At 44.9% G+C, this 21,678-nt stretch overlaps 8 protein-coding genes across 10 annotated transcripts; 5 read left to right on the top strand and 3 right to left on the bottom strand.

Moving 5' to 3' along the window:
• Window positions 1–91: 91 nt before the first annotated feature.
• Window positions 92–2,267, top strand: LOC136183799 (tRNA modification GTPase GTPBP3, mitochondrial-like). Its single transcript, XM_065970564.1, has 13 exons — window positions 92–162; window positions 219–259; window positions 309–429; window positions 478–613; window positions 683–788; window positions 836–883; window positions 929–1,001; window positions 1,057–1,200; window positions 1,247–1,412; window positions 1,462–1,618; window positions 1,671–1,762; window positions 1,806–1,903; window positions 2,035–2,267. The coding sequence occupies exons 3-13, from the start codon at window positions 330–332 to the stop codon at window positions 2,163–2,165; spliced, it is 1,251 nt and encodes a 416-aa protein (XP_065826636.1). The 5' UTR covers window positions 92–162; window positions 219–259; window positions 309–329; the 3' UTR covers window positions 2,166–2,267.
• Window positions 2,134–4,846, bottom strand: LOC136183800 (ankyrin repeat domain-containing protein 40-like). Its single transcript, XM_065970566.1, has 4 exons — window positions 4,296–4,846; window positions 4,061–4,233; window positions 3,854–4,012; window positions 2,134–3,783 (listed from the first exon to the last, which is right to left on the bottom strand). Exons 1-4 carry the CDS (start codon window positions 4,400–4,402, stop codon window positions 3,536–3,538), a joined length of 687 nt encoding a protein of 228 aa, XP_065826638.1. The 5' UTR covers window positions 4,403–4,846; the 3' UTR covers window positions 2,134–3,535.
• LOC136183798 (splicing factor U2AF 50 kDa subunit-like) lies at window positions 4,422–7,136 on the top strand. Its single transcript, XM_065970563.1, has 11 exons — window positions 4,422–4,547; window positions 4,598–5,000; window positions 5,055–5,128; window positions 5,177–5,451; window positions 5,497–5,608; window positions 5,656–5,759; window positions 6,227–6,349; window positions 6,403–6,495; window positions 6,551–6,704; window positions 6,757–6,860; window positions 6,905–7,136. The coding sequence occupies exons 1-11, from the start codon at window positions 4,490–4,492 to the stop codon at window positions 7,046–7,048; spliced, it is 1,644 nt and encodes a 547-aa protein (XP_065826635.1). The 5' UTR covers window positions 4,422–4,489; the 3' UTR covers window positions 7,049–7,136.
• A 7-nt stretch (window positions 7,137–7,143) lies between these two features.
• Window positions 7,144–9,773, top strand: LOC136183797 (eukaryotic translation initiation factor 3 subunit D-like). Of its 3 annotated transcripts, none has more exons than XM_065970562.1 (13): window positions 7,144–7,302; window positions 7,352–7,397; window positions 7,456–7,601; window positions 7,657–7,809; window positions 7,865–7,983; window positions 8,038–8,170; window positions 8,223–8,336; window positions 8,385–8,436; window positions 8,493–8,623; window positions 8,678–8,902; window positions 8,964–9,103; window positions 9,281–9,473; window positions 9,538–9,773. In XM_065970562.1, exons 1-13 carry the CDS (start codon window positions 7,171–7,173, stop codon window positions 9,643–9,645), a joined length of 1,692 nt encoding a protein of 563 aa, XP_065826634.1. In that variant the 5' UTR covers window positions 7,144–7,170; the 3' UTR covers window positions 9,646–9,773. The 3 variants fall into 3 exon arrangements, with proteins under 3 accessions (XP_065826634.1, XP_065826633.1, XP_065826632.1); XM_065970561.1 differs by having other exon boundaries at window positions 8,675–8,902; XM_065970560.1 differs by having other exon boundaries at window positions 8,493–8,902.
• Window positions 9,774–9,882: 109 nt separating this feature from the next.
• Window positions 9,883–12,975, top strand: LOC136183796 (ankycorbin-like). Its single transcript, XM_065970559.1, has 4 exons — window positions 9,883–10,025; window positions 10,109–10,612; window positions 10,748–11,875; window positions 11,926–12,975. Exons 1-4 carry the CDS (start codon window positions 9,962–9,964, stop codon window positions 12,768–12,770), a joined length of 2,541 nt encoding a protein of 846 aa, XP_065826631.1. The 5' UTR covers window positions 9,883–9,961; the 3' UTR covers window positions 12,771–12,975.
• LOC136183801 (glucose-induced degradation protein 4 homolog) lies at window positions 12,726–13,802 on the bottom strand. Its single transcript, XM_065970567.1, has 7 exons — window positions 13,656–13,802; window positions 13,548–13,607; window positions 13,418–13,492; window positions 13,330–13,362; window positions 13,180–13,281; window positions 13,000–13,130; window positions 12,726–12,938 (listed from the first exon to the last, which is right to left on the bottom strand). Exons 1-7 carry the CDS (start codon window positions 13,788–13,790, stop codon window positions 12,875–12,877), a joined length of 600 nt encoding a protein of 199 aa, XP_065826639.1. The 5' UTR covers window positions 13,791–13,802; the 3' UTR covers window positions 12,726–12,874.
• Window positions 13,803–13,946: 144 nt separating this feature from the next.
• On the top strand, window positions 13,947–16,400 carry LOC136183826 (GTP-binding protein 1-like). The gene is made up of 9 exons (XM_065970609.1): window positions 13,947–14,027; window positions 14,079–14,355; window positions 14,408–14,588; window positions 14,637–14,845; window positions 14,894–15,067; window positions 15,119–15,320; window positions 15,368–15,512; window positions 15,575–15,893; window positions 15,942–16,400. Exons 2-9 carry the CDS (start codon window positions 14,124–14,126, stop codon window positions 16,283–16,285), a joined length of 1,806 nt encoding a protein of 601 aa, XP_065826681.1. The 5' UTR covers window positions 13,947–14,027; window positions 14,079–14,123; the 3' UTR covers window positions 16,286–16,400.
• Window positions 16,351–21,662, bottom strand: LOC136183825 (hemicentin-1-like). The gene is made up of 14 exons (XM_065970608.1): window positions 21,225–21,662; window positions 20,878–21,174; window positions 20,540–20,818; window positions 20,209–20,493; window positions 19,905–20,159; window positions 19,568–19,840; window positions 19,248–19,511; window positions 18,913–19,197; window positions 18,325–18,864; window positions 17,965–18,252; window positions 17,613–17,915; window positions 17,481–17,563; window positions 17,186–17,429; window positions 16,351–17,125 (listed from the first exon to the last, which is right to left on the bottom strand). Exons 1-14 carry the CDS (start codon window positions 21,574–21,576, stop codon window positions 16,434–16,436), a joined length of 4,440 nt encoding a protein of 1,479 aa, XP_065826680.1. The 5' UTR covers window positions 21,577–21,662; the 3' UTR covers window positions 16,351–16,433.
• Window positions 21,663–21,678: the final 16 nt, after the last annotated feature.

The following is a 21,678-nucleotide window of genomic DNA, read 5'->3' as shown; positions in this document are numbered from 1 at the left end:
TGCCCGTATTATTCAGAAAACTTTTCCTTTCTTCGCAGCAATTTATTTGCTTCGAATCTGCCAAACGACACTGCAGAGCGCAATTGGTATTTTTGCGACGGTTTTGTGACAGAAATTGGTCGCCTACGATATTCGCTTTATCATCTGGTCATGGAAAATGCGGTGGGAATTGCAATCTTCTCTACTTCTACTACATTTCTAGCTCACTCTCCTTACAGGCGTAGCTGTTGTTCGAGTATCAGGGCCTTTGGCCTCTAAAGTACGACCTCAGATAGTCCGACAATCCCTCCAGTTTTTCCTGCCTCCAGACTCTACGAGATATTTGCAAAATGGACCATCTTCCACAAGCAAGAGTAGCTACACTGACAAAACTCGTCAATCCGGTCACGCATGAACTCATTGACAAAGCCATTGCTCTCTGGTTTCCACGTAAGACCCTGTACATTATATGTGAATGACCTTTGTAACACTGTGTAGGCCCTAACAGTTTTACAGGAGAAGACGTGGTAGAATATCACGTGCATGGCAGCATAGCCGTTCTATCTGCCTTGACCGATCTACTACAGTCTATAAAAGGCATAAGATACGCAGAACCCGGGGAATTCACAAAGAGGCACGCACTCATTCCACTCCCACTATTTATTTATTTATTTATTTATTTATTTATTAACTAAATAATTAGAGCATTTCTAAACGGGAAATTTGATCTCACGGAAGTAGAAGGCTTGGCCGATTTAATTAACGCCGAAACGGAAGTTCAACGACGACAAGCATTGAGACAGATGGAGGTTAATAGCACAAGATTACATGTACATTATCCTCATACCTACCCTAGGGACACCTAAGTAAAGTCTATTCAAAATGGACTAATTCTCTAGCCAAGGTACTGTAGAAACAACGAAACCATTTAATCGCGAATTCTTCACAGTGCTTAGCTTATTACGAAGCAACAATTGATTTTGGCGAGAGTGAAGACATAGAAGACAATATCTTAGATAAAGGCAAAACACTCAAACTCCTTCTCCTAGTCTCCCCCTCAAATTTCTTCCTTCACAGCTAGAGTAGAAATCAAAAGCATCATAGACGAAATCCGCACTCATTTACGCGACGCAAGACGTGGAGAACGTCTTCGAAGCGGCGTTCGATTAGCTATAGTCGGAGAACCAAACGTGGGCAAAAGCAGCTTGCTCAATATTCTAAGTAACTCCCTCCTCCTTCATTGAATTTAGCCAACATTCAGTTTCAGGCGAACGCCCCGCCGCTATCGTTTCCCCCGTCGCCGGAACAACGCGAGACGTAATCGAGACAGCATTGAATATCGCCGGTTATCCAGTCATCGTAAGTGATACGGCGGGATTGCGTAAAACAAACGATCCCGTGGAAAGAGAGGGCGTCAAACGCGCAATAGAAAAGTACAAAAATAATAGCCAATATCTATATATATTGACTCTTCGTTCTCAGAGCTGAGAACGCTGATTTAATACTCGTTGTCATTGATTCGTCTTGTCTTGGATCTTTGTCGCATTTCGTGGGAACGGCGGCACGTTTGATCGTCGTCGCTAACAAAATCGATCTGAGGAGTCCGGAAGAAGAAAGTTACATTAGTAGCATGTTGAAAGTAAGTAAGGGTCAGCAGGAAAAAAGAAGGGACTATTTTCCTGTCTATCAAGAATGAGGCGTATGTATCCTGCTCCATTTCCTGTACAACGTCAGCTGGAATAGATCATCTACTTCAACTCCTCGAATCTGAACTAAAGAAACTGTAAAATCAAAACCCCTATTCCTATATAATTACTTTATTTCAGATGCGGTGATCCTTTGATTGATTCTCCGTCTCTCACTCGAAGTCGACATCGAAAACACCTCAGAGAATGCGTGGAATGTCTTGATCGATCTCAATGCGGTAAGCACTACCTGTGTACGCACTCACACGCCACCCAACACGTGCAACGACCTCACACACGCCGACCTTGATCGCGACCTTGTGCTATTTTGGGTGAGTGAGTCCTACTCACCTCCGTCATATGACTCTAGCGGAAATGGAAACGGTTCTCGCCGCAGAGGAAGTCCGACTCGCATTAACTGAATTGGGTCGAATAACGGGCAAAGTGGGAACCGAAGACATTCTCGACATCATATTCGATCAATTTTGTATTGGAAAATAGAGGCAAATGACATGCAAGATATAATCTGCATGCGCGTCATCATACACAGACACTCGATAAACGTTAGCAATGACTACAAGAGTCTTGACTATCAAGGAAAGAGTTAGAACGTACGTCAGTGTACGCTCGTTGTCGCCGTACGAAGTTGAGCCGCCGCTGCAAAAAGCGGAGCAAAATTCGTCACAGATTTCGACAAGAGTCTCGCTCCTTTTGATTGAATACTAGGGAGTCGAAATTCTGGTAGTTCCTTTTTGACTGGCGGTTGCGGCGGCGATGGCGGTTCCGCCCGTACCATTCTCCTCCCTATCTGATCACGAGACGACGGCGTGGGTGGAGACGGCGGCGACGGCGGCGACGATCGCGATGCCGCCGCCACGTGCGAAGAAAAGTCCGTTTGAGCCGTCGATAATTGACGGGCTAGCGGAGAATCGAGTCGCGATGGCGAGGGAGCGCTGTGCCGTCGCCATCGATCGTTGCCGACTCCAGACGACTTGGCGGGGATTGCCGGAGCAGAATTCGATAGGAGAGCCTTTGAATTAGCGGCGGCTTTGTGCTGTTTGCGTCGCCGCTGTCGCTGAAGCGGCGGGGGCCGTAAAAAAGGCATGCGAGTGTTTTCGGGGACGTCGTAGTCGTTGGACGACGGCCAAAGCTGCAAGTCTGTATAACTTGAGTGATTGGAGTCCGATTCGCTGCTGCACGAGCTCAAGAAGCCGCTCGACGATGCGAAGGGGACGAGAGTAACGTTGAATCGCGACGGGAAGGAGCCGCCGCCTAGGGGCTTGGCTTTTTTCACTGGTGACGGCTCACGCTTGTATCGTGGTCGTTCCATCATTGAAGGTGAGTAAAAGAGGTCGGATATATCGAAGGTCCGGTGCACGCGACGGCGGCTGGTGCAAGAGTGCTGCTCTCTGCAGTTCGGGTCTTCAATTTATGATGATGCAATTCGCCTCCTCCCTACTACCCCATCACGTGCCAAGGGACCGTCGCTTTACGAGGGGTCTCCTTAGGTAGAATCCCCAATCCCTTTGCATTGCCAAGCCATTACAGTTTCGCTGTAGGGTATCGTACAGTTCTTAGACATTTCTTCGGCCCTTACACTGGCTCATGCTGTCAAAAAACTAATTTGCATCTACGTCGAATTCTCAAAACAACGTAACCGCCGCCGTAGTGTCTACATCATGATGTACGCGCCCTAAAAGTGCCTATAACCTAATTCCCTATAGAAGCGCACTCTCAAGGGTTTCGATCAAGGAAAACACTGATTATCATCGAGGAAGCCAACCGGTTTGAACGGGACTGGCACAGTCCCTAGGGATGGGCGTATGACTTCCATTAAAGGGTAATTATTCAAGCACGTGCGGGGCCCCCAATCATTTCAAAACGACTTCGAGTTCTTGCATAGGTTTCAGTCTAAGAACGTCGTCGTCATTTCGCACTAAGGTGTTAGGTAATTTACGAAGTTTCGCGACAGCGTCGCGCGAAACGTTCAATTCGCAACAAATCTTATGAAGAAGCGTTGCGTAAATTCCGCCGCCCTTTTCTCCAATAATTTCAATTTCTACAAAGTCGCTATTGATAAGCGGATGAAATCGACGCACTTTCACAATCCGACTGTGGTCTATGAAAAGAAACCGCATTCACAATGCCACCTCTCAATCACAATACATGTCATTAGACCACAATACCACCTTCTATTGAAGGCTTATTAGTTGTTGATTCATAACAAGGACTACGGGGAACTTCCTCTAGATCCTTTCCACGTTGACGTGTTGCATAGAAAAATTCTGGATGAGCAAGATAATTAGGAAGAAATGGAAGTGGAGTTTCACTTGCTACTATAAGATCATCTAAGAAGATGATAAGATATAATTTTTCTTGCCTAATTATTGACTGACCATCGAGTTCTTCTGATGATGGCGGTGGTAAGAGTGAAAGTACGTGAGAATCGATTGCTACGTGTCGAGGCGTTTGTCCTTTGCTCGATTTTATATTAGCATTTGCTCCCTGTTTCAATAGAGTCGATACTATGGACGCGTGACCTCGTTTAGAAGCCCAATGAAGAGCCGTCCTAGATGATTAGACACATTGTTTCAAATCAATTTCTACAGCAAATCCAATTTTTAGGTGTACCATCCGTTCACTTTGTTCTGGCTGTTTATATCGACTCCTTTTTCAAGTAGTTGAACGACCTTGTTGACGTCTCCGATGCACGAAGCTTCTCGTAAATCTTCTTCCATCGAATCGTAGCGTACGCTAAATTACACGTGATTGTGTGCGAATCGATCTTTTTTTGAGCTCAGCAATCGATTTCTCGCCCTGAAACGATGGACGAAGGCGCTTACGGGCCAGCAGAAACGAACCAATACCCTCCACCACCCCCGGGTGAGGCCCCCCAATAGGAACCCATTCGCTATTCGACTTCTTCGCTGCAGAACTCGACGGCGGAGCAATGCTCGACGCACCGGCAGCCGAATCGGATCGCGAACGCAAACGCAGACGATCGCGTTCGCGTTCGCGCGATCGAGATCGTCGCAGCAGTCGAAGAGATCGAGATCGATCTCGATCTCCATCCCATCGCGATCGAGATCGCAGTAGTCGACATCGAAGTCGTCGCGATCGAAGTCGAGATCGATCGCGTCGATCTCGTTCTCGATCGCGCGATCGCGGCGGAGGCGGAGGCGATTATAGACGAAGATATTCGGGTCGTAGAGGAGGAGGAGGGGGAGGGGATGATTATGGGGGCGGGGGAAGAGGTCCGCCGTCAGGACGAAGACGATACGACGATTATAATAGGAGAGGATCACCTCCACCACCAAGAAGACCCAAAGAAAAAAGGTCATTTTTAATCAATTAATCGAATTAATTAATCGAATTAATTAATTTAATTAGGATATCTCTTTATTGGGATATTGCACCAACAGGTTTTGAACATATTACACCAATGCAGTACAAAGCTCTTCAAGGTCTTTATAGTAGAGTTAGTCTATTTACTCTAACATATACATATCTAGCTTCTGGTCAAGTTCCGGCTATTGGTCCACCTCCCGCTGCTCTTGGAGCTTCCATTGCTCCTCTTTCAGTCAATTCAGCGGTTGTTGCTCCTCAGAGTCAAGTGATGCGTCAAGCGCGACGTCTTTATGTGGGAAACATTCCCTTTGGAGTTTCTGAAGACGAAATGGTCGATTTTTTCAATAACAAACTCCTGGAATGTCAACTCAACACGGCACCCGGAAATCCCGTTTTAGCGTGTCAAATCAATCTCGATAAAAATTTTGCATTTATTGAGGTATAATGCGCCGCTAATTATATTTAATCTATGACGTCATTTTAGCTTCGTTCCGTGGAAGAAACAACAAATTGTATGGCTTTTGATGGAATTGATTTTCAGGCACAGGCACTTAAAATGAGACGACCTAAAGACTATCAACCACTTCCGGGAATTGGTAAAAATCATCATAATAATAATAATTAAAATGATTCTTTTTTGTAGAAGGAGGCGGGGCTTTTGTACCCGGCGTCGTATCAACGGTCGTCCCGGATACAATCAATAAAATATTTGTTGGCGGCGTTCCAAGTTATTTGAGTGAAGATCAGGTAAAATTCAATTATTTTAAATTACACGCACACGGCAGGGTCAAAAAAGCAAAAAAAAATCTCACACTTCCTCCACTTCTGTGTGTAGGGTTTAAATAATTAAATCACTGTAGGTTGAAAGAGATGCTTGGCCATTTCTCTAGGGGAAATTTCCTATAGAAGTTTTATTGTTGCAGCTACAGGTTCTAGGTGGTTTTAGGTCGTTAAACGAGTCAAAGCTGCACGGGCTCTCACTCTCACTCACTCTCACTCTAACAACAGACATAACTATATTTTTTCAAAAAAAAATTATTTTCTTCTTCTTCTTGACTTTGTGTGTTTGTGCGTGCTTACTCCTCCTCCTCCTCCTCCTCCTCTAGCTATATAGCGTGTCGCTGATTGGCTAATGATGATCCAAGCAAACAGCTTATAGGTTTTAATCATGATGCAGCGCTCACTCGCTTTTCTTCTCCTTCTAAACGATGTAGATCAAGGATTTGCTTCTTTCCTTTGGAGATTTACGCGCCTTCAATTTGGTTAAAGATTCGGTGACCGGTTTCTCGAAAGGATACGCATTCTGCGAATATTTGGACGTCTCCATTACGGATACAGTAAACGGAGAAGTTGTACGTCATTTGTAGTATTGATATCTTCTTTCCCTTAGGCAATAGCTGGACTCAATGGAATGCAGCTTGGCGAGAAAAAACTGATTGTGCAAAGAGCGAGTGTGGGAGCAAAGAACCAAACAAGTTACATGGTAAATAACGAATTTAGAAATAAAATAGATAAATGAATTTTTTATTTAATCAAAGGCGACGGCATCGGCGGCCGCCGCTATGTTCTCGGGATCATCGTCCGGTGCAATGAACGTTGTGAACATGATGGCAAGCACCGTTCCAACAACCGTTCTCTGTCTCATGAATATGGTCGTTCCTGAAGAATTAGCAGATGACGAAGAATACGAAGGCAAGTAGTATTGAATCAATAACTAATGATGACGTCATTGCTTATGAAATAGAAATTTGTGAGGACGTTCGTGACGAATGTACCAAATATGGAACGGTGAGAAGTCTTTTCATACCGAGACCCATGGAAGGAGCCGAAGTTCCTGGACTGGGAAAAGTAAGTATACACTTAATTAATTAATTTATTAATTTATTTATTAGATATTTGTTGAATTTACTTCTGTGACGGACTGCGCTTCAGCCGGAACTGCATTAGCCGGACGAAAATTTGCAAACAGAGTTGTGGTGACGTCATATTTTGACCCTGAGCGTTATGCCCAAAGGGACTTTGTGAGCAATGAATAAACAGCGGCGAAAATCACTTTTCTTTTCTTGCATGCATGCGTACTATATATTAGTTTTTGATGTTGGTCGTTTAGAAGGTTATCCGGGACAGCGTCTCCACGTGCTTTCAGAGAACGCGCAAGATGGCGTCGAAGCCTCTCTTTCTTCTGCCCGAGATTCAGGACAATCCGAGTGGCTGGGGACCGTGCGCCGTGCCGTCTCAATTCAAGGACGTTCCCTATCAACCATTTTCCAAGTCCGATCGCTTGGGAAAGGTTCGAACGAGAAGATACGACGAAAAATCGTCGAATTACGGCACTTTAGGCGTCCGATTGGACAGGAAGCGTCTACTCAGACAAAAAATACTTGAGTAAGTAAACATGGAAGGAGGAAAATAGCGGAAAAAAGGTCGATTTGTCATGGGGCAGATCGTTACCAGCCCCAAATCGGAGGGGGCGGGGCCGGTTCAATGTATTCGTACATCCACGATGAAGATGACGTCGGATATCGTCTCGTCGACACGAGCAAAGTTCAACGATCCGTTTATCAGAAACAGAGACAAAGAATCACGCAGGTAAAATTAAATAATTACATAATTTAATTAGTTAATTTAATTAACTTTTTAAAAGCAACGTATGCAAAGAGCGCCGAAGGAGAAAAGGGAAAAGGGTCTCGTTCAACCGTTGACTAAGGCTCAGAAGAGTCGAGATCGAGATCGAATGAGACAGGAGAGACGTTGGAGAAAGAATCAACGCGGTCGAATCTATTATTCTCATTCCAGAGTATTGATCATTAAATTAATTAGGATTTAATTATATTATTATTGATTTCTCGTAGGGTCCTCAGAAATTGCGTGAACCTTCTGTCGAAGTCAAAGGAGAATGGGAAATAGTGCAGGAAGTTGATTTTCAGAATTTGGCGAAATTGAGAATTGATCCACCTGAACCTGAAGATTTGTAACAAAGATGTTTCTCTTCTACTAACTCTTGTTAATTAATTAATTTCTTTAGGAAACAATATGGTACCATGGGCTTCTATGATAAAAGTTATGATCGCGTCAATACGAAAAATGAAAAACCGCTTCGTGGAATAAACAGAATATTTCACAAAGTGACAACATCCGATGATCCCGTCATACCAGAGGTACCAGGATTTCACGTGATAAATAATAATAATAATTATTATTATTTAACAGCTTAGCCAAAAGTATAAAGATTCGGAGGAGTTGATTGTCTTTGCAACAGATGCCATATTATCTACTCTGATGACGTGCACGCGATCTGTCTACTCTTGGGACATTGTTGCACAAGTATGTATACTCTAATTAATTACTTAATTAAGTCTTTTCTTCTTTTAGAGAGTGGGAAAAAATTTTCTTTTTCTAGACAAGCGAGACAAGTCTCAATTCGGTATACATTGTCCCCTCCGCCGCGTGATGACGACGTCAATTTAATAAATTTTTCAGATTTGATGACTGTGAATGAGACGGCCGTAGAACCGCCTCAAGACGACGGAAGCAGCATGAACGCGCCCGCGAATTTAGCTCTCGAAGCGACATTCATAAATCAAAATTTTTCGCAGCAAGTCCTGAGAAAAGTAAGCAAGAAACTCACTTTTCTCCATTCATTATTATGTTTGAAAATTGAGGAGGAGGGAGCCGTTCATCAATTCGGCGATCCCAATCCATTCGTTGATGAAGAGGAAGAGGGCGAAGTAGCATCCGTCGGATATCGCTATCGGAAGTTTCAGCTGAGTGAAAACGTGCAGCTGATTGCGCGATGTGAACTCGACGCTGCTCTCCCGCCCGCACCCGGATCAACGGACATACAATGTATCAACATCAAAGCGCTCAACGAATGGGATCCTCAGATCATAGTAAAGAGATACTCAGTATCGCGTGCATGTCTCTATAAAAAAACTACTTTACCGTATATAGTTTGGCGCTTCCGATTGGCGACACAAATTGGATACTCAACGCGGCGCCGTCTTGGCAACCGAACTGAAGAACAATAGCTTTAAACTGGCTAAATGGACCATGTCAGCCATCCTTGCTGGATCCCATCTCTTAAAATTTGGGTAAGTTCTATATATAAGACGTACGTACGCACAGCCGCGCGACCGCAGATTCACAGCCGGCCGCCCGCCCGCCTCGCGTGGCGCCTCGCGTCCGGGCGCGCGTAGTTGCTACTTTAGAGGGCGGATGGGCGGTGTACCTTCTTCCTCCTTTCAATTGATCTTATCTCTTTACTTTAGATACGTATCTCGACTTCATCCTTACAATTCGACAAAGCACGTCATTCTTGGAACGCAACAGTATCGTCCCAAAGATTTTGCAACTCAAATCAATTTAGATGTGCACAATTCGTGGGGAATCCTACGCGTTGTTGTCGATCTTCTCTTGAAACTCGCTCCGGGCAAGTATCTCATATTGAAAGATCCCAATAAGGTACTTTCCCCCCAGTTTTACTGTACACCCCACGGCAAAAACTAATTTTATTTCCCTAATGAAGGCAGTCATTCGAATTTACAACGTGCCTCAAGCCGAATTCGAAAGTGAGGAAGAGGACGAAGACGACGACGACGATGCCGGTTCGGGGGACGACGATAAATCGGACTAATGTCATGCGGCGCGAAAGTGAAACTATCTTAGTGTTAGTGTGTGGGGTGCTGTACGGGGAGAACTCGAAGGAGACGAGACACGAACGCGAAAAAGAAAAAAATCGAGCGGAAATTGTAATCCCACAAAGTTCCAATTCGATCTGTTTCAAAGAACGGACGCAAAAGCAAAGCAAAGGTTAGTGACCCACCCCCATACATAAGTCACGTGTCATGTGATCACTTCCCCTGGTGAATACCCTATCTCCGCATGTATATTAGCCCCGTCCACGCGACACGATCTCATTCCATCGCCGACGTCGCGTGTACACAATCGCAATGAGCTTCATCACAAAGAAATTCACGTCGAATAAGCCGACGTTTCGTCGTCACATGAGCCAACGTAAGTAGCTACACACAAAAACCGTTTCCGTAAACGCGAAGAACGCCCTCCCTCTCTTTTTCTCCCTCCACCGCATCCCGTAGCGGCGCCAGCATTCGATCACAATCGAGAACTTCTCGAAGCGGCTCGCGACGGCGACGTGAGTCGCGTTCGTTTATCGCTCGATCAAGGAGTCGACGTAAATGTGCGCAATGCACTCGGATACACGCCTCTACGCGAAGCGGCCGTCAACGATCGATTCGACGTCTGTCGAGCGCTCGTCGAACGCGGCGCCGATATCGAAAACGTCGACGATAACGGCTGGACGGCGCTTCATTGGGCGGCGGCGAAGGGAAGCTTCGAAGTCGTGCGTTTCTTGCTGCGCGTTCGTGCGCGAATTGACGCACCGAACAAGGAAGGGAGTACGCCCGCTCATCTCGCCGCGACGAAGAATCACGTCGATACGCTACGTCTTCTCGTCGAAGAAGGCGCCGATTTGGAAGCGAAAAACACCTACGGTCGTAACGTTCTCGAGCAAACCGAGTTTCGTAATTCGAGTAACGGAAGTAAATCGGAAACAGTTCAATATCTGAGAAACATTATGCGAGGTAATATGAGAGATGATGAGAAAGGTCATTATGTTAATTAATTAAAAGGGAAGGGAGGGAGGGGGAAGGGGGGATGCTAAAAATAATCCATACACATCTCACGTTTTATTTATTTTATTTATTTCATTTCCTTAGACAGGCTTTGTGAAGCCGATCGAAAAACAATGATTTTATCAACCCAAGCGGCTATGATTGTCGCAAGCACGGAATCGACCGAACAAGATTATCGTTTAATTATTGAAAAATTAACGGAAGAATCGAAACGACTCGTTCGCAGCAAAAACGATCAAATCCTCGAAATTTCGCGAATGAAAGGCGAAGTCGAATATCTCAAACACAAAATCGATCAATGTCACGTTCAAATCGACGAACTCGTAACGAGCGTGAAAAAAATCGAAGCGGAAAAACGCCTAAAGGAAGACGAACTCCAAGAACTCGCTCACGCGCACGACGAAACGATTAACGCGCTTCGACGCGAACTCGAAATGAGTACGACGAATCGTCTTCTCCTCAAAGGCGAAGTCGATCGTCTCGCGACGGCGCGACGCGATCAGAGCGACGATTCGACGCGTCTACGCGACGACAGACGACGACTTTCTTTGGAGAACGAAAAACTCGAAAACGATCTCACACAAACGCGTCTCGAATACGAAGAAGCGCTTGCAACAATCGGAAAACTCGAAGCGCGATTTCAAATGTCTTTAGCGGACAGTGACGGGCGTTTGCGCGAATTAAAACGACAGATGGAGAGCCAACAAGTTCTTCTATCGCGTCGATTACGCGACATTCAAACGCTCAACGAAACGAAAGCGCAATTGGATGAACAACTCAAATTACGCGATGTTGAATTGAGTAAGAGTCAAGTGAAATGCGAAGTTGCCATACAGGAACTCGAACGCGAACGCGCCAAGGAATGCGATCGCAATTTACGCGACGAAGTCTCGGAAAAACGCAAACAAATCGAACAATTGAAACTCATAATTCTTCAGAAGTCGACTTCCATTGCGAAACTCGAAGAACGCGTGGGCACTTTGACGTTGGATTGCAACGCAAAACGACGCATTGAAGCGGAAAAAACGGCCCTAATCGAACGATTAAGAACCGTTGAAGAGGAATGCGAACGTCTAAAGAGATCGGGATTGAGTGCGGATCAAGCGCGACTCGAATGGGAACGACAAATGAGCGAGATATTAGACGTGATGAATGTACCGGAAGACGATCTCGAAATAACGGATATAAATCTCGGAAAAGGAAGCTTTGCTGGTGAGAAGAGACAGAAAGGCAAAAATCAATAAAATTAATTATGTTTTTAGAGGTTAAAGTGGCGCGTTGGCGTGGAACTCACGTCGCCGTCAAAATCATCTACGAAATTCTCGTCTCCGAGCATAATATGCCGTTATTCGAACAGGAAATCCGCATGTGCAGCCGGGCCCGACATCCGCACATCGTTTCCATCTGTGGCGTCGTCACCGTCAATCGCAAACATCCGTGTCTCATTCTCGAACTTCTCGAAGGTTCCCTGACTGACGTCATGCAAGCGGCGCATCTCACGTCCTATTTGACGACGCGCGAAATGGTCGACATAGCGCGCGCATGCCTCTCGGGAATTTCCTATCTCCATCAACTCCGACCCACAATTCTCCACGGCGACATACGACCGACCAACGTGCTTCTATCGACTCTAATGGAAGCAAAAATCGGCGATCTCGGCGCTTCGCACGTTCTAAACGCCTCCTTTTCAATCGGCCCCCTAAGCAGCGAATATCTCGCTCCAGAACGATCGCCCAATTGTCAATCTTCGACGGAGAGCGGTCGGGGAAGCGGCACGCCTCCTCCGCTCTTCGCTAGACACAATAGCATCGCGGCGGATGTCTATAGTCTCGGCGTAACACTCGGCGAATTATTCAGCGGATGCACCGCTGTGAAAAACATGCGCAGTAGCCAATTGCAGCGCATTCGTCATCCAATTCTCAAAGACGCGTGCATTCGATTGACCTTTGACGAACCCGGACGTCGACCGGAAGCACGTGAGATTCTTGAAACGATAGAGCACGTGTGCGGCGAAGAGGCGTACGTCGAATGTCCGCCAAAGCGATTTGTCAAAGGAAAAAAACACGGCGAAACGGAATGCGTTATATTAACCGATAAAATATGGTAACCCTACGAATTTTTTTTTCTCTTTCTGTGTCTTAGTCTTAGTTGATGTTTTTTGTGGTTTTATGACAAGGGGGGTGTATGCTCTAGATTTCTCCGCACAATGTCTCAGTGAAATGCGTAAACTGAAAATGATTTTTGAGGAACGTGTCGAAGTTTCAAAGTCTGGAACCTATGATAATCAATCAATAAATTAATTATATCGAAAATTGGGCCCCGCCTCCCGAACCCACATCTCCGAGTTTCTATGGTAATAAAAGCCGTCGATGGAAGAATCCGTTTTTTGACAGCAAATGTAATAAAAACCGGCAAACGATGCCCCAGCGATATCAGTCACTGTATGATCTGGTACGAGAAATTGTTCCTAATAATCGCTATTAATTCTAATAATTAATTACGATTTAATTTTTTACTTTCCATCTCATAAATACGACGTTATCAAGAACGACTCTTTGATAATCGAAATCGTCCGAATTAAAAGATTTTGCGTACGCGTGAAAAGAAGAAAATTTACTCTAGAATCAGATCCTAAAATTTTCACATATAATTAATATATTTCTCACCCAATGTTTCTTATCAACTTCCTCATCAGCCTCCTTAATTAATGAAATTAATTAATTATATATATATATAATTGATTTTATTCTATACCCATTTTCGCGTTAAAAAGGGATGCTTATCTCCAATAATTTCCCCCTCAAAAAACGTAGTCATAACAGGAAAATCCTAATAATAATTAATTAAACCCGGAAGTGCGCTCCCTGCTCATTCCTGTACAAACCTCGACCAAATTTTTAATTTTGAGATATCCGCAGAGAAAGTCGTGTTCGAGATCGACATGCTACCGTCTCATTGAGACATTTTAAAACGCGCGAAATATTGAACTCACGTGAAGAACGACTTCCACGTCGTGTTTATTTCCTTTGCTACGCTGCTCACCTTCGAATCGACTGCCAGCATAAAGCAAAGAATCGTAGATTCCCGGTAAGCGCCCATAGGCGCAAGTAGACGCTTCGACTTCCATTTTTCGACAGAGCTTGCGACGCGCGTTAGAATGCATACGGGGTTTTGGCGTAGGATTGTTCGTGTTGGTGCAATCGATTGCTCCGTTTCCCGACGAAATTTCATCATCTCCGAGTAAGTATATATAAGCGCGAACCCGGCGCGACTCTTCAGTAACCGCCAAGATGCGATAGAACGACGAAAACGCGCGTTTTTCCTCCTCCTTCTTCCTCTTTTTCGCTCGCTCGCGAGATTAGCGGTTCGCGCCCCGCAGCGCACGATTCCTTCTCACTATTCTTTCCTCTTGCAGACGATCGCAATGATACTTCGGTTACGAACGTGGAAAACGTAAAAAATGACGACAAAAGAAGAGGAAATTCGCTGCGAGCTTTTCGAGCCAATTTCGCTCGAAGCCGGCGCTGACGTCACGTATCTCGTCAACGGAATCGCAAAAGAGGAGGACGTCGACGAGTTGAGATTTCAAATGGTCGAACCGAGCGACGAAATGATGGAAATTCTCGCGGAACAAATGAAAGCGCGACTTCGAGACGGACACGGCGAAACAATTTACGAATTAGGAACAGGAGGTAATTAAATCAATCAATTAATTAATTCAATTACTTACTTAATTCAATTAAGGTGGAATGGCGAGAGGGTTGTCGCCGGAGCAGATGCTCAAATCGGAAGAGAATCTGAAGAAGCTCTGTCTAATTTGCAACAGTGAACTCGTCCTATTGAGAAAATCCCCGGAAGATGACGGACACGTGGCCGAGTATCTAATAAGAAAAAATCAAATAGAAGAAGATTTCATCGAAGTCAGGTAAGAAATTAAAATTTTATTAATTAAAATTATTGAATCTATATATAGAGTTGCTGTTGTGGGTAACGTGGACGCGGGTAAGAGCACTCTTCTCGGCGTTCTCACTCACGGAGAATTGGACAATGGGCGTGGCTTGGCTCGACAGAAACTTTTCCGTCACAAACACGAAATGGAATCCGGGCGTACGAGTAGCGTTGGAAACGACATCCTGGGATTTAATCAGAGCGGTGACGTCGTCAATAAATGCGAGGGACACGGTAAATATCAAAAATCAATAATTAAATAGTTATTTAATTTTGATTAAGGTAATATTGATTGGGCAAAAATCTGCAGAAATTCATCCAAAGTGATTACATTCATCGATTTAGCCGGCCACGAAAAATATCTCAAAACGACCGTATTTGGTATGACGGGACACGCCCCCGATTTTTGCATGCTGATGATTGGCTCCAACGCGGGAGTTGTCGGCATGACAAAAGGTAAATAAATAAATAAAATAAAATAAAACAGATTAATGATTTTTTTCTTAGAACATCTTGGTCTTGCTTTGGCTCTCAACGTTCCCGTATTTGTCGTTGTGACGAAAATCGACATGTGTCCACCTCACATTCTACAAGAGAACATGTCTCTCTTATCACGCATACTAAAATCGCCCGGATGTAGAAAAATCCCCCTCGTCGTCAACACGGAACATGACGTCATAATGAGCGCGAAAAATTTCACATCAGAAAGGTTAATTAAATTAATTACTTTTTAAATTAAACTATTTCATTTTTTAGGATTTGTCCGATTTTTCAAGTGTCCAATGTGACGGGCGCGAATTTAAATCTTCTCAAAACGTTTTTGAATCTTCTCTCCGGACGCATGGACATTCGCGACGAAGAACCGGCCGAATTTCAAATCGACGACGTCTATCAAGTCCCAGTCAGTACACCGAAAAAATAAATAAATAAATAATAAAATCCGAATGTCTTTTCTACGCAAAGGGCGTCGGAACAGTGGTCTGTGGCACGTGTCTTTCCGGCGTAATTCGCCTCAATGATACTCTTCTCCTCGGCCCAGATAACCTCGGCGCATTCGTCCCCGTTTCCGTACGCAGCGTTCAACGAAAACGCTTGCCTGTGGGCGAAGTGCGCGGCGGTCAAACGGCGTCGTTCGCCTTGAAGAAAACGAAGCGACACGCGGTGAGAAAGGGAATGGTGATGGTCGCGAAAAGTCTCAATCCCAAAGCCTGTTGGGAATTCGAAGCCGAAATACTCGTTCTTCATCATCCCACGACGATAAGTCCGAAATATCAAGCCGTTGGTAAAAACCCCAATAATCAATTAATAATTAATCTTATTTATTTTTTAGTTCATTGTGGCAGTATTCGTCAAACGGCGTCCATCCAACGAATGAGCCTTCCCCACCTGCGAACGGGCGACAAGGCGCTCTGCCATTTCAAATTCATGAAAAATCCCGAATACGTGCGAAAAGAAACGAAGCTCATATTCCGCGAAGGACGAACAAAAGCCGTCGGAACCGTCACGGAAATCGTCCCCTTTCAACCATTGATGACGTCATCAGGCGGCGGTGGCGCAGGTAAGACGGCGGGGGCGACGGGGGCGACGGGGGGACCCAAGGGGCGAGCAAAGGCAAAGGCAAAGAAACCCGAGCAGCCAAAAACAGAAACTGAATCTTTAACGACACCTACGTAGTTTTTAGTAGTCACAACGTACGTCATTGTGGGTTTTAATCGCTATTCTAATCAAACTCGGCTCCCTTTCCCTTTTCAAAAATTTATTTCACCCATAACATAGTAGCAAAAACGTACACAGAGAAAAAAACGAAAAGCGCTGTGCTCTTTTAAAACAAAGACGCTGATTGGGCGTCGAATTTTCGTGCCTGTTGTTTTCCCTTTTGCGACGACAAGTCAATGTCCTTGAATCGTTTCGGTGGCGCCGCCGCCGCTTTGGCCTTCGTTTTCTTCTCCCTCTCAGCCCTCTTTATTCTCTTCTCCTCCTCCTGTCTTCGCTTTCGCTCCTCCTTCTTTCGCTCCTTTTCCGCCCTCTCCCTTTCCTTTTTCGCATTCGTATCTCTACTCGCGGCGGCGCTAACGTCTCCCACAACATATCGCGGCGTTTCGACTTCCGTTTCCTCGACATCCGCGTACGGATTCTCCTCTCCCTTTTCCCCTCCACCATCCATTTCCATTTCCTCCCCTTGCACTAACTTCTCCGTCTGCGCTTCGTCCTTTAGCGGACTCTTTCGCTGACTCTTTTTCCTCGCGAACTTTCCCTTGACATTTTTCACTTGAATGTCCGGCGAATCGGCTATATATTTCGACGAACGTCCGCCCTTTTTCCCTCCTCCGCCAACCGATTCATCATTGCCTAACTCCCCACCAATCGTTATATTCATCGTCGCTCGGCGACGAGTATTTCGATAATAAACGAGAAACGCGATTAGAAGAATGAGTAGAATAAAGCAAATAGATCCGACAATAATAGCCGATATTGATCCAGTCCCTAACCCACCTACATTCTTCTCCTCCTTAACTAAAAAACAAAGACTCTTGATTTACCTTTTTTTCAATACTTAGTCATTATATTACTTACCTTGTGGGGTTATAATTCTTTTTGGTGGGCTAAACGGTCCCGGTCCCGCCGAATTGACTGCTGAAATTATGACGTCATATACTGTATTAGCAATGACGTCGAGTATTATAGACGTTTCGTCTGCGGGAACGTGCGTAAAATCGCTCAGAACGATACTACTATTAGGCTGGATCGTGGGCACAAGAGGCGTATAAACAATACGATATTGAGTAAGAACACCGTTCTGCTCGCTTTTCGGTGGGGGCTACATAAACAAAAATAACCCCCCAAAACCATTTCTAAATCGGTTTAGTACCTTCCACGTGACCTGAATAATTGCAACTCCATTATCCAATAAACTAGTGTTCAATTGGATATTCTGAGGATATCCGGTTGGCTCTAGAAAACGAATAATGACGTCAAATGAATCAATTTTTGTTTGGCGTACTTGATTCGAGTGTAGTTGCCGTCACTTGCGCGTAGGGTCCCCATCGACTATTAGACGCTCTCACGCTAACGACATACGTCACGTAGGGAACGAGTCCCGTAAGATTAACGCGCATCTGTGACGTCGCATTTCGTTGAATTGTCACGGGACTCGTCGTCAAGGAAACGCTCTGATTCACAGTCGGTTCGTAGACGATTTCATACAAGTGAACGTCGCCATTCGGTTGTACGGGCGACGTCCACGACACTTGAATCATAGTCGCTTCCCTAGCAGTCACAGAAACCGAGTCAGGAGCAGAAGGAGCTAAAAAAGAAACGATTTAGATATCCCATTCGTTTTTTTTTGAACTTACGTCCAATTTTGGTTATTATTGGCAAAGAGTCCAAACTTCTCTCACTCGTACCCACCGCATTCTTCGCTGCAACGCGGAAGAAATATTCCGTATTTCCTTGCAGTCCCCTTATCGTTTGAGTCGTGTTCGCATTGAAATCAATAGTTACCCAATTCATATCCCTCGTAGAATAATAAATCACGTGACCCGTAATCGGACTATGTCCGTTCGACGGAACAGTCCATTGTAAAGTCACGTCATTTGAACCGATATCGATCGCTTGGGGAGCGGTGGGACGTCCGGGTACCGCTAGAAAAAATAATAATAATAATGATTATTTATTATTGGCGAACTTTATTATTTATTTATTTATTTATTTACATTTGATGAAAAATTCGACGTCTTTTGTCGTTTTTCCGACACTGTTTGTCGCCTCGCATCTAAACGTTCCGGCGTCGGCTCCTCGCACGGGATTTATAATCAAAGACTGATTCGCAGCCATTTTGAGTCGTCCCACAATGGGTAGAGGAAAACTAGAGAAGAGCCATCGAATTTGAGGCGAGGGTTTCCCCGTTGCATTGCAATCCAACACGCCCACTCCGCCAACAATCGCTACATTAGCCGAAACGGAGTTAATAACGGGCGGAACGTGGATTTCGATTGTTCCCTCGCTCGATCCCGTTCCGACGTAATTTTCTCCCGTGCACGTGTAGCGTCCGTTGTCTTCCACGTGCGCGTTTTGCACCGTTAAACGACCGTCGTTGTGATCGGTGAAACGGGCCGGCGGAAGAGGAGACGAATCCGATTTCGTCCAACGAAACGTCGGAGCCGGATATCCGGACGTCGAGACGCATTTCCATTCTTTTCCCTGCCCTTCGTCAATAACTAAATTCGTTGGCTTAATAACGACAGTCGGTTTAACTAAAAAAAATTACGTAGAGCCCCCTTTTCTCTCGATTTTTCACGTACTGTGTACTGTAACGTTTGCTTGCGCTGTCGCCGTTCCGGCGCGATTTTTCGCCTCGCATCTATAGACCCCGTCGTCGTCGGCTTTTTTCGCTTCTTTTATTTCGACGTCACCCCCACTTTTGAAGGTGTATCGAGGCCCCGTGAGTTGCTGGGGTTGTCCTTTCGTTGGCACTTTGTACCACGTTATCGTAGGGGTATTAATACCCTTAGCGGAGCAAGTAAGCGTTAGACTTTGACCTTCAATAACGATTGAGTTCGAAGGCTGTGTCACAAACGTAGGCATTGCTAGAATAAAAATAAATGACGTTCTTTTTCTTCTATATAATCGTACTTACTTATCATTGTTAGTGTTGCCACTGAGAGAACTTTCCCAGCTGCATTACTTGCAATGCACGTGTAGCTCCCTTGATCTGCGGCACTCATACTTTGTATTGATAATATTCCTGAAACAATGCTATATCGTCCTCCGTTTCGAATGGTTGTTCCATTGGGGAGTAGCCACTCGTATGACGGCACGCCATTTGCCACACACTGCAACGTAGCCGTTCGCCCTTGAATCACTTCCGTATCTGAGGGTCTTAGTACAAACGTGGGCGCCACTGAAAAACAAAATAAAATAATCTCATTTATTTATTTATTTATTTATTTTACTGACCGTTGACGGTTAAAATTGCCGGATCGATTATTTCTCCGAAACTGTTTGTTCCTCTGCAGTCGTACGTTCCCGAGTCGGTTTGCAAAACGGTTTTAATTTCCAAATCCCCGTTGCTTAGAACAGTAAAGCGATTATTGTTAGGCAAAGGCTTTCCACCACTGAGAGTCCAACGAAGCGTTGGAGTCGGATCTCCCGTAGCCTGACAAGAAAATTTGACGTCAGCACCCACAGAAACAGTAATAGCAGAAGGCGAAACAGTAACAGACGGTTTACCTAGAAAAGAAAAGAAACCCCCCCTATTCAGTAGCAAAAACGTAGACATTGTAGCTCAAATTACCCTGAACTGTGAGTTTAAATGATTTCTGAGTTTGACCGGCTGCATTTTGAGCTACGCACGTGTACGTGCCACTGGCGCCTTGCTGTAAAGAGCCCAGTGATAAAATGTGGGAAAACGAAGCGAGGATCGTTTTCCCATTCGGATCAGTCCAATGAATCGAAGGATTTGGACGTCCAGTTGCTGTGCACATTTCAGTAATTCCTTTGTTTTCATCCACCGTCTGATCATTGAAATTAGACGTAATAACGGGAAGAACTAAGGGCGGAAAAATTAAATAAGCCAAAGATATTCAAAAGAAACTCACCTTGAACGGTCAAATTAGCAAAAACTGTTACCGATCCTTTCACATTTGTTGCAGAGCAAGTGTATCTGCCCTCATCGTTCACCGTTACAGACGATATTCGCAGTTTTCCCTGGTTCGAAAGATACTCAACTCTTGGTGGAGCAAACACCAATGGTTGTCCATCTTTCAACCACGTAATCACTGGGCTTGGATTCCCACTGGCTTCACAGTCAAGTAAAACCAAACTATTGACCAGCACAGTTTGATCAGAAAAAGATTTGATGAGCGCAGGCGCGGAGAGAGGATCTAAAACCCACGTCACAAAAAATCATCCATAAAAAATCGAATTTACTTGTGACGGTCAATTTTGCTTGCGCTGATTTAACGCCAAATTTATTCGACGCTTTGCACGTGTAAACGCCTGCGTCTCTCTTCTCCACATTCGTCACAATGAGCGTGTTGTTATTCTCTACTCGAAATCGAGGGAGAGAAGCGGAAGGAAAAACGAAATTGCTTCCATTTTCCCACGTAACTGTCGCAGAAGGATTCGAGAAAACAACGCAATCCATATAAAGTGTTTCTCTTTCGGGGACAGATTGTGACGCGGGAGGAGGAGAAAATTCAGGTGGACCTTAGAAAAGAAAGATGAAAAATGATCTTTCTTTTTAATTAATTAATTAATTAACACACCCTCGACGCTGATAGTGACGGGGTTTCCCAATCGAACATCGCTCGTTTTTGGGTTCGTTCCCTCACATTGATACGTCCCATCATCTGGAAATTGAACGGGGTCAATTGTCAATTGGGATCCCATTAAAATGACGGTCTTGGTGAGACGAGCATTTGTGTTGGCATTCAGTGGAGACCCATTGAACAGAAAGTTGATATTAGCCTCTGGTAGGCTGCCAATTGTGCACGTGAGAGTCAATTTAGTTTTCGTCAAAACCGTCTGTCCAACGAGATCTTGAGTAAAAGCAGCATCAATATCTAAAAAGACTCCTCAAAAACAACAACAGAAATGTAGTGGCTCTCCTTACATGCTGTTGTCACTTTTGCTGTGCGGCTATTGATTGATCCCTCGCTATTGCTTGCTACACAGACATAATTTCCAGCATACGAGTCGCTATACGTGTTGATAATAAGGTCTCCTCCTGATGAGCTGGGCGTAAGATTGCTGTCTGATGCAATGTCTAGCTCCTTTCCATTGAATTCCCACTTGTAGCTCGGATTTGGATTGCCTGTTGCCAGGCACTGCAAAGAGACAAAGGTGTCGCCAGATTGAGCAACTATATCTTGTGGCTCAGTTGTGAAGAGGGGCAGGGTTGCCGTTCGAACCAATGCAAGCAAACTTAGAAGAAGAACGAAACCTAATCGTTGCCGTTGCTTCATTTCTCAAACGGGGTGGGGCTGCAGTGAGGGGGTGCACGGAGAAACCGTGCGCGCTGATTGGTCGTTAGGATGCAGAAGACCATCGCGTATCACGTGATGTTA

The sequence above is a fragment of the Oscarella lobularis genome, chromosome 2 (assembly GCF_947507565.1).
Source record: "Oscarella lobularis chromosome 2, ooOscLobu1.1, whole genome shotgun sequence".
In the NCBI taxonomy this organism is placed as follows: Eukaryota; Metazoa; Porifera; class Homoscleromorpha; order Homosclerophorida; family Oscarellidae; genus Oscarella; species Oscarella lobularis.
Note: the sequence above shows the minus strand (reverse complement) of the source record. Positions and strands in the feature narration are given on the sequence as shown.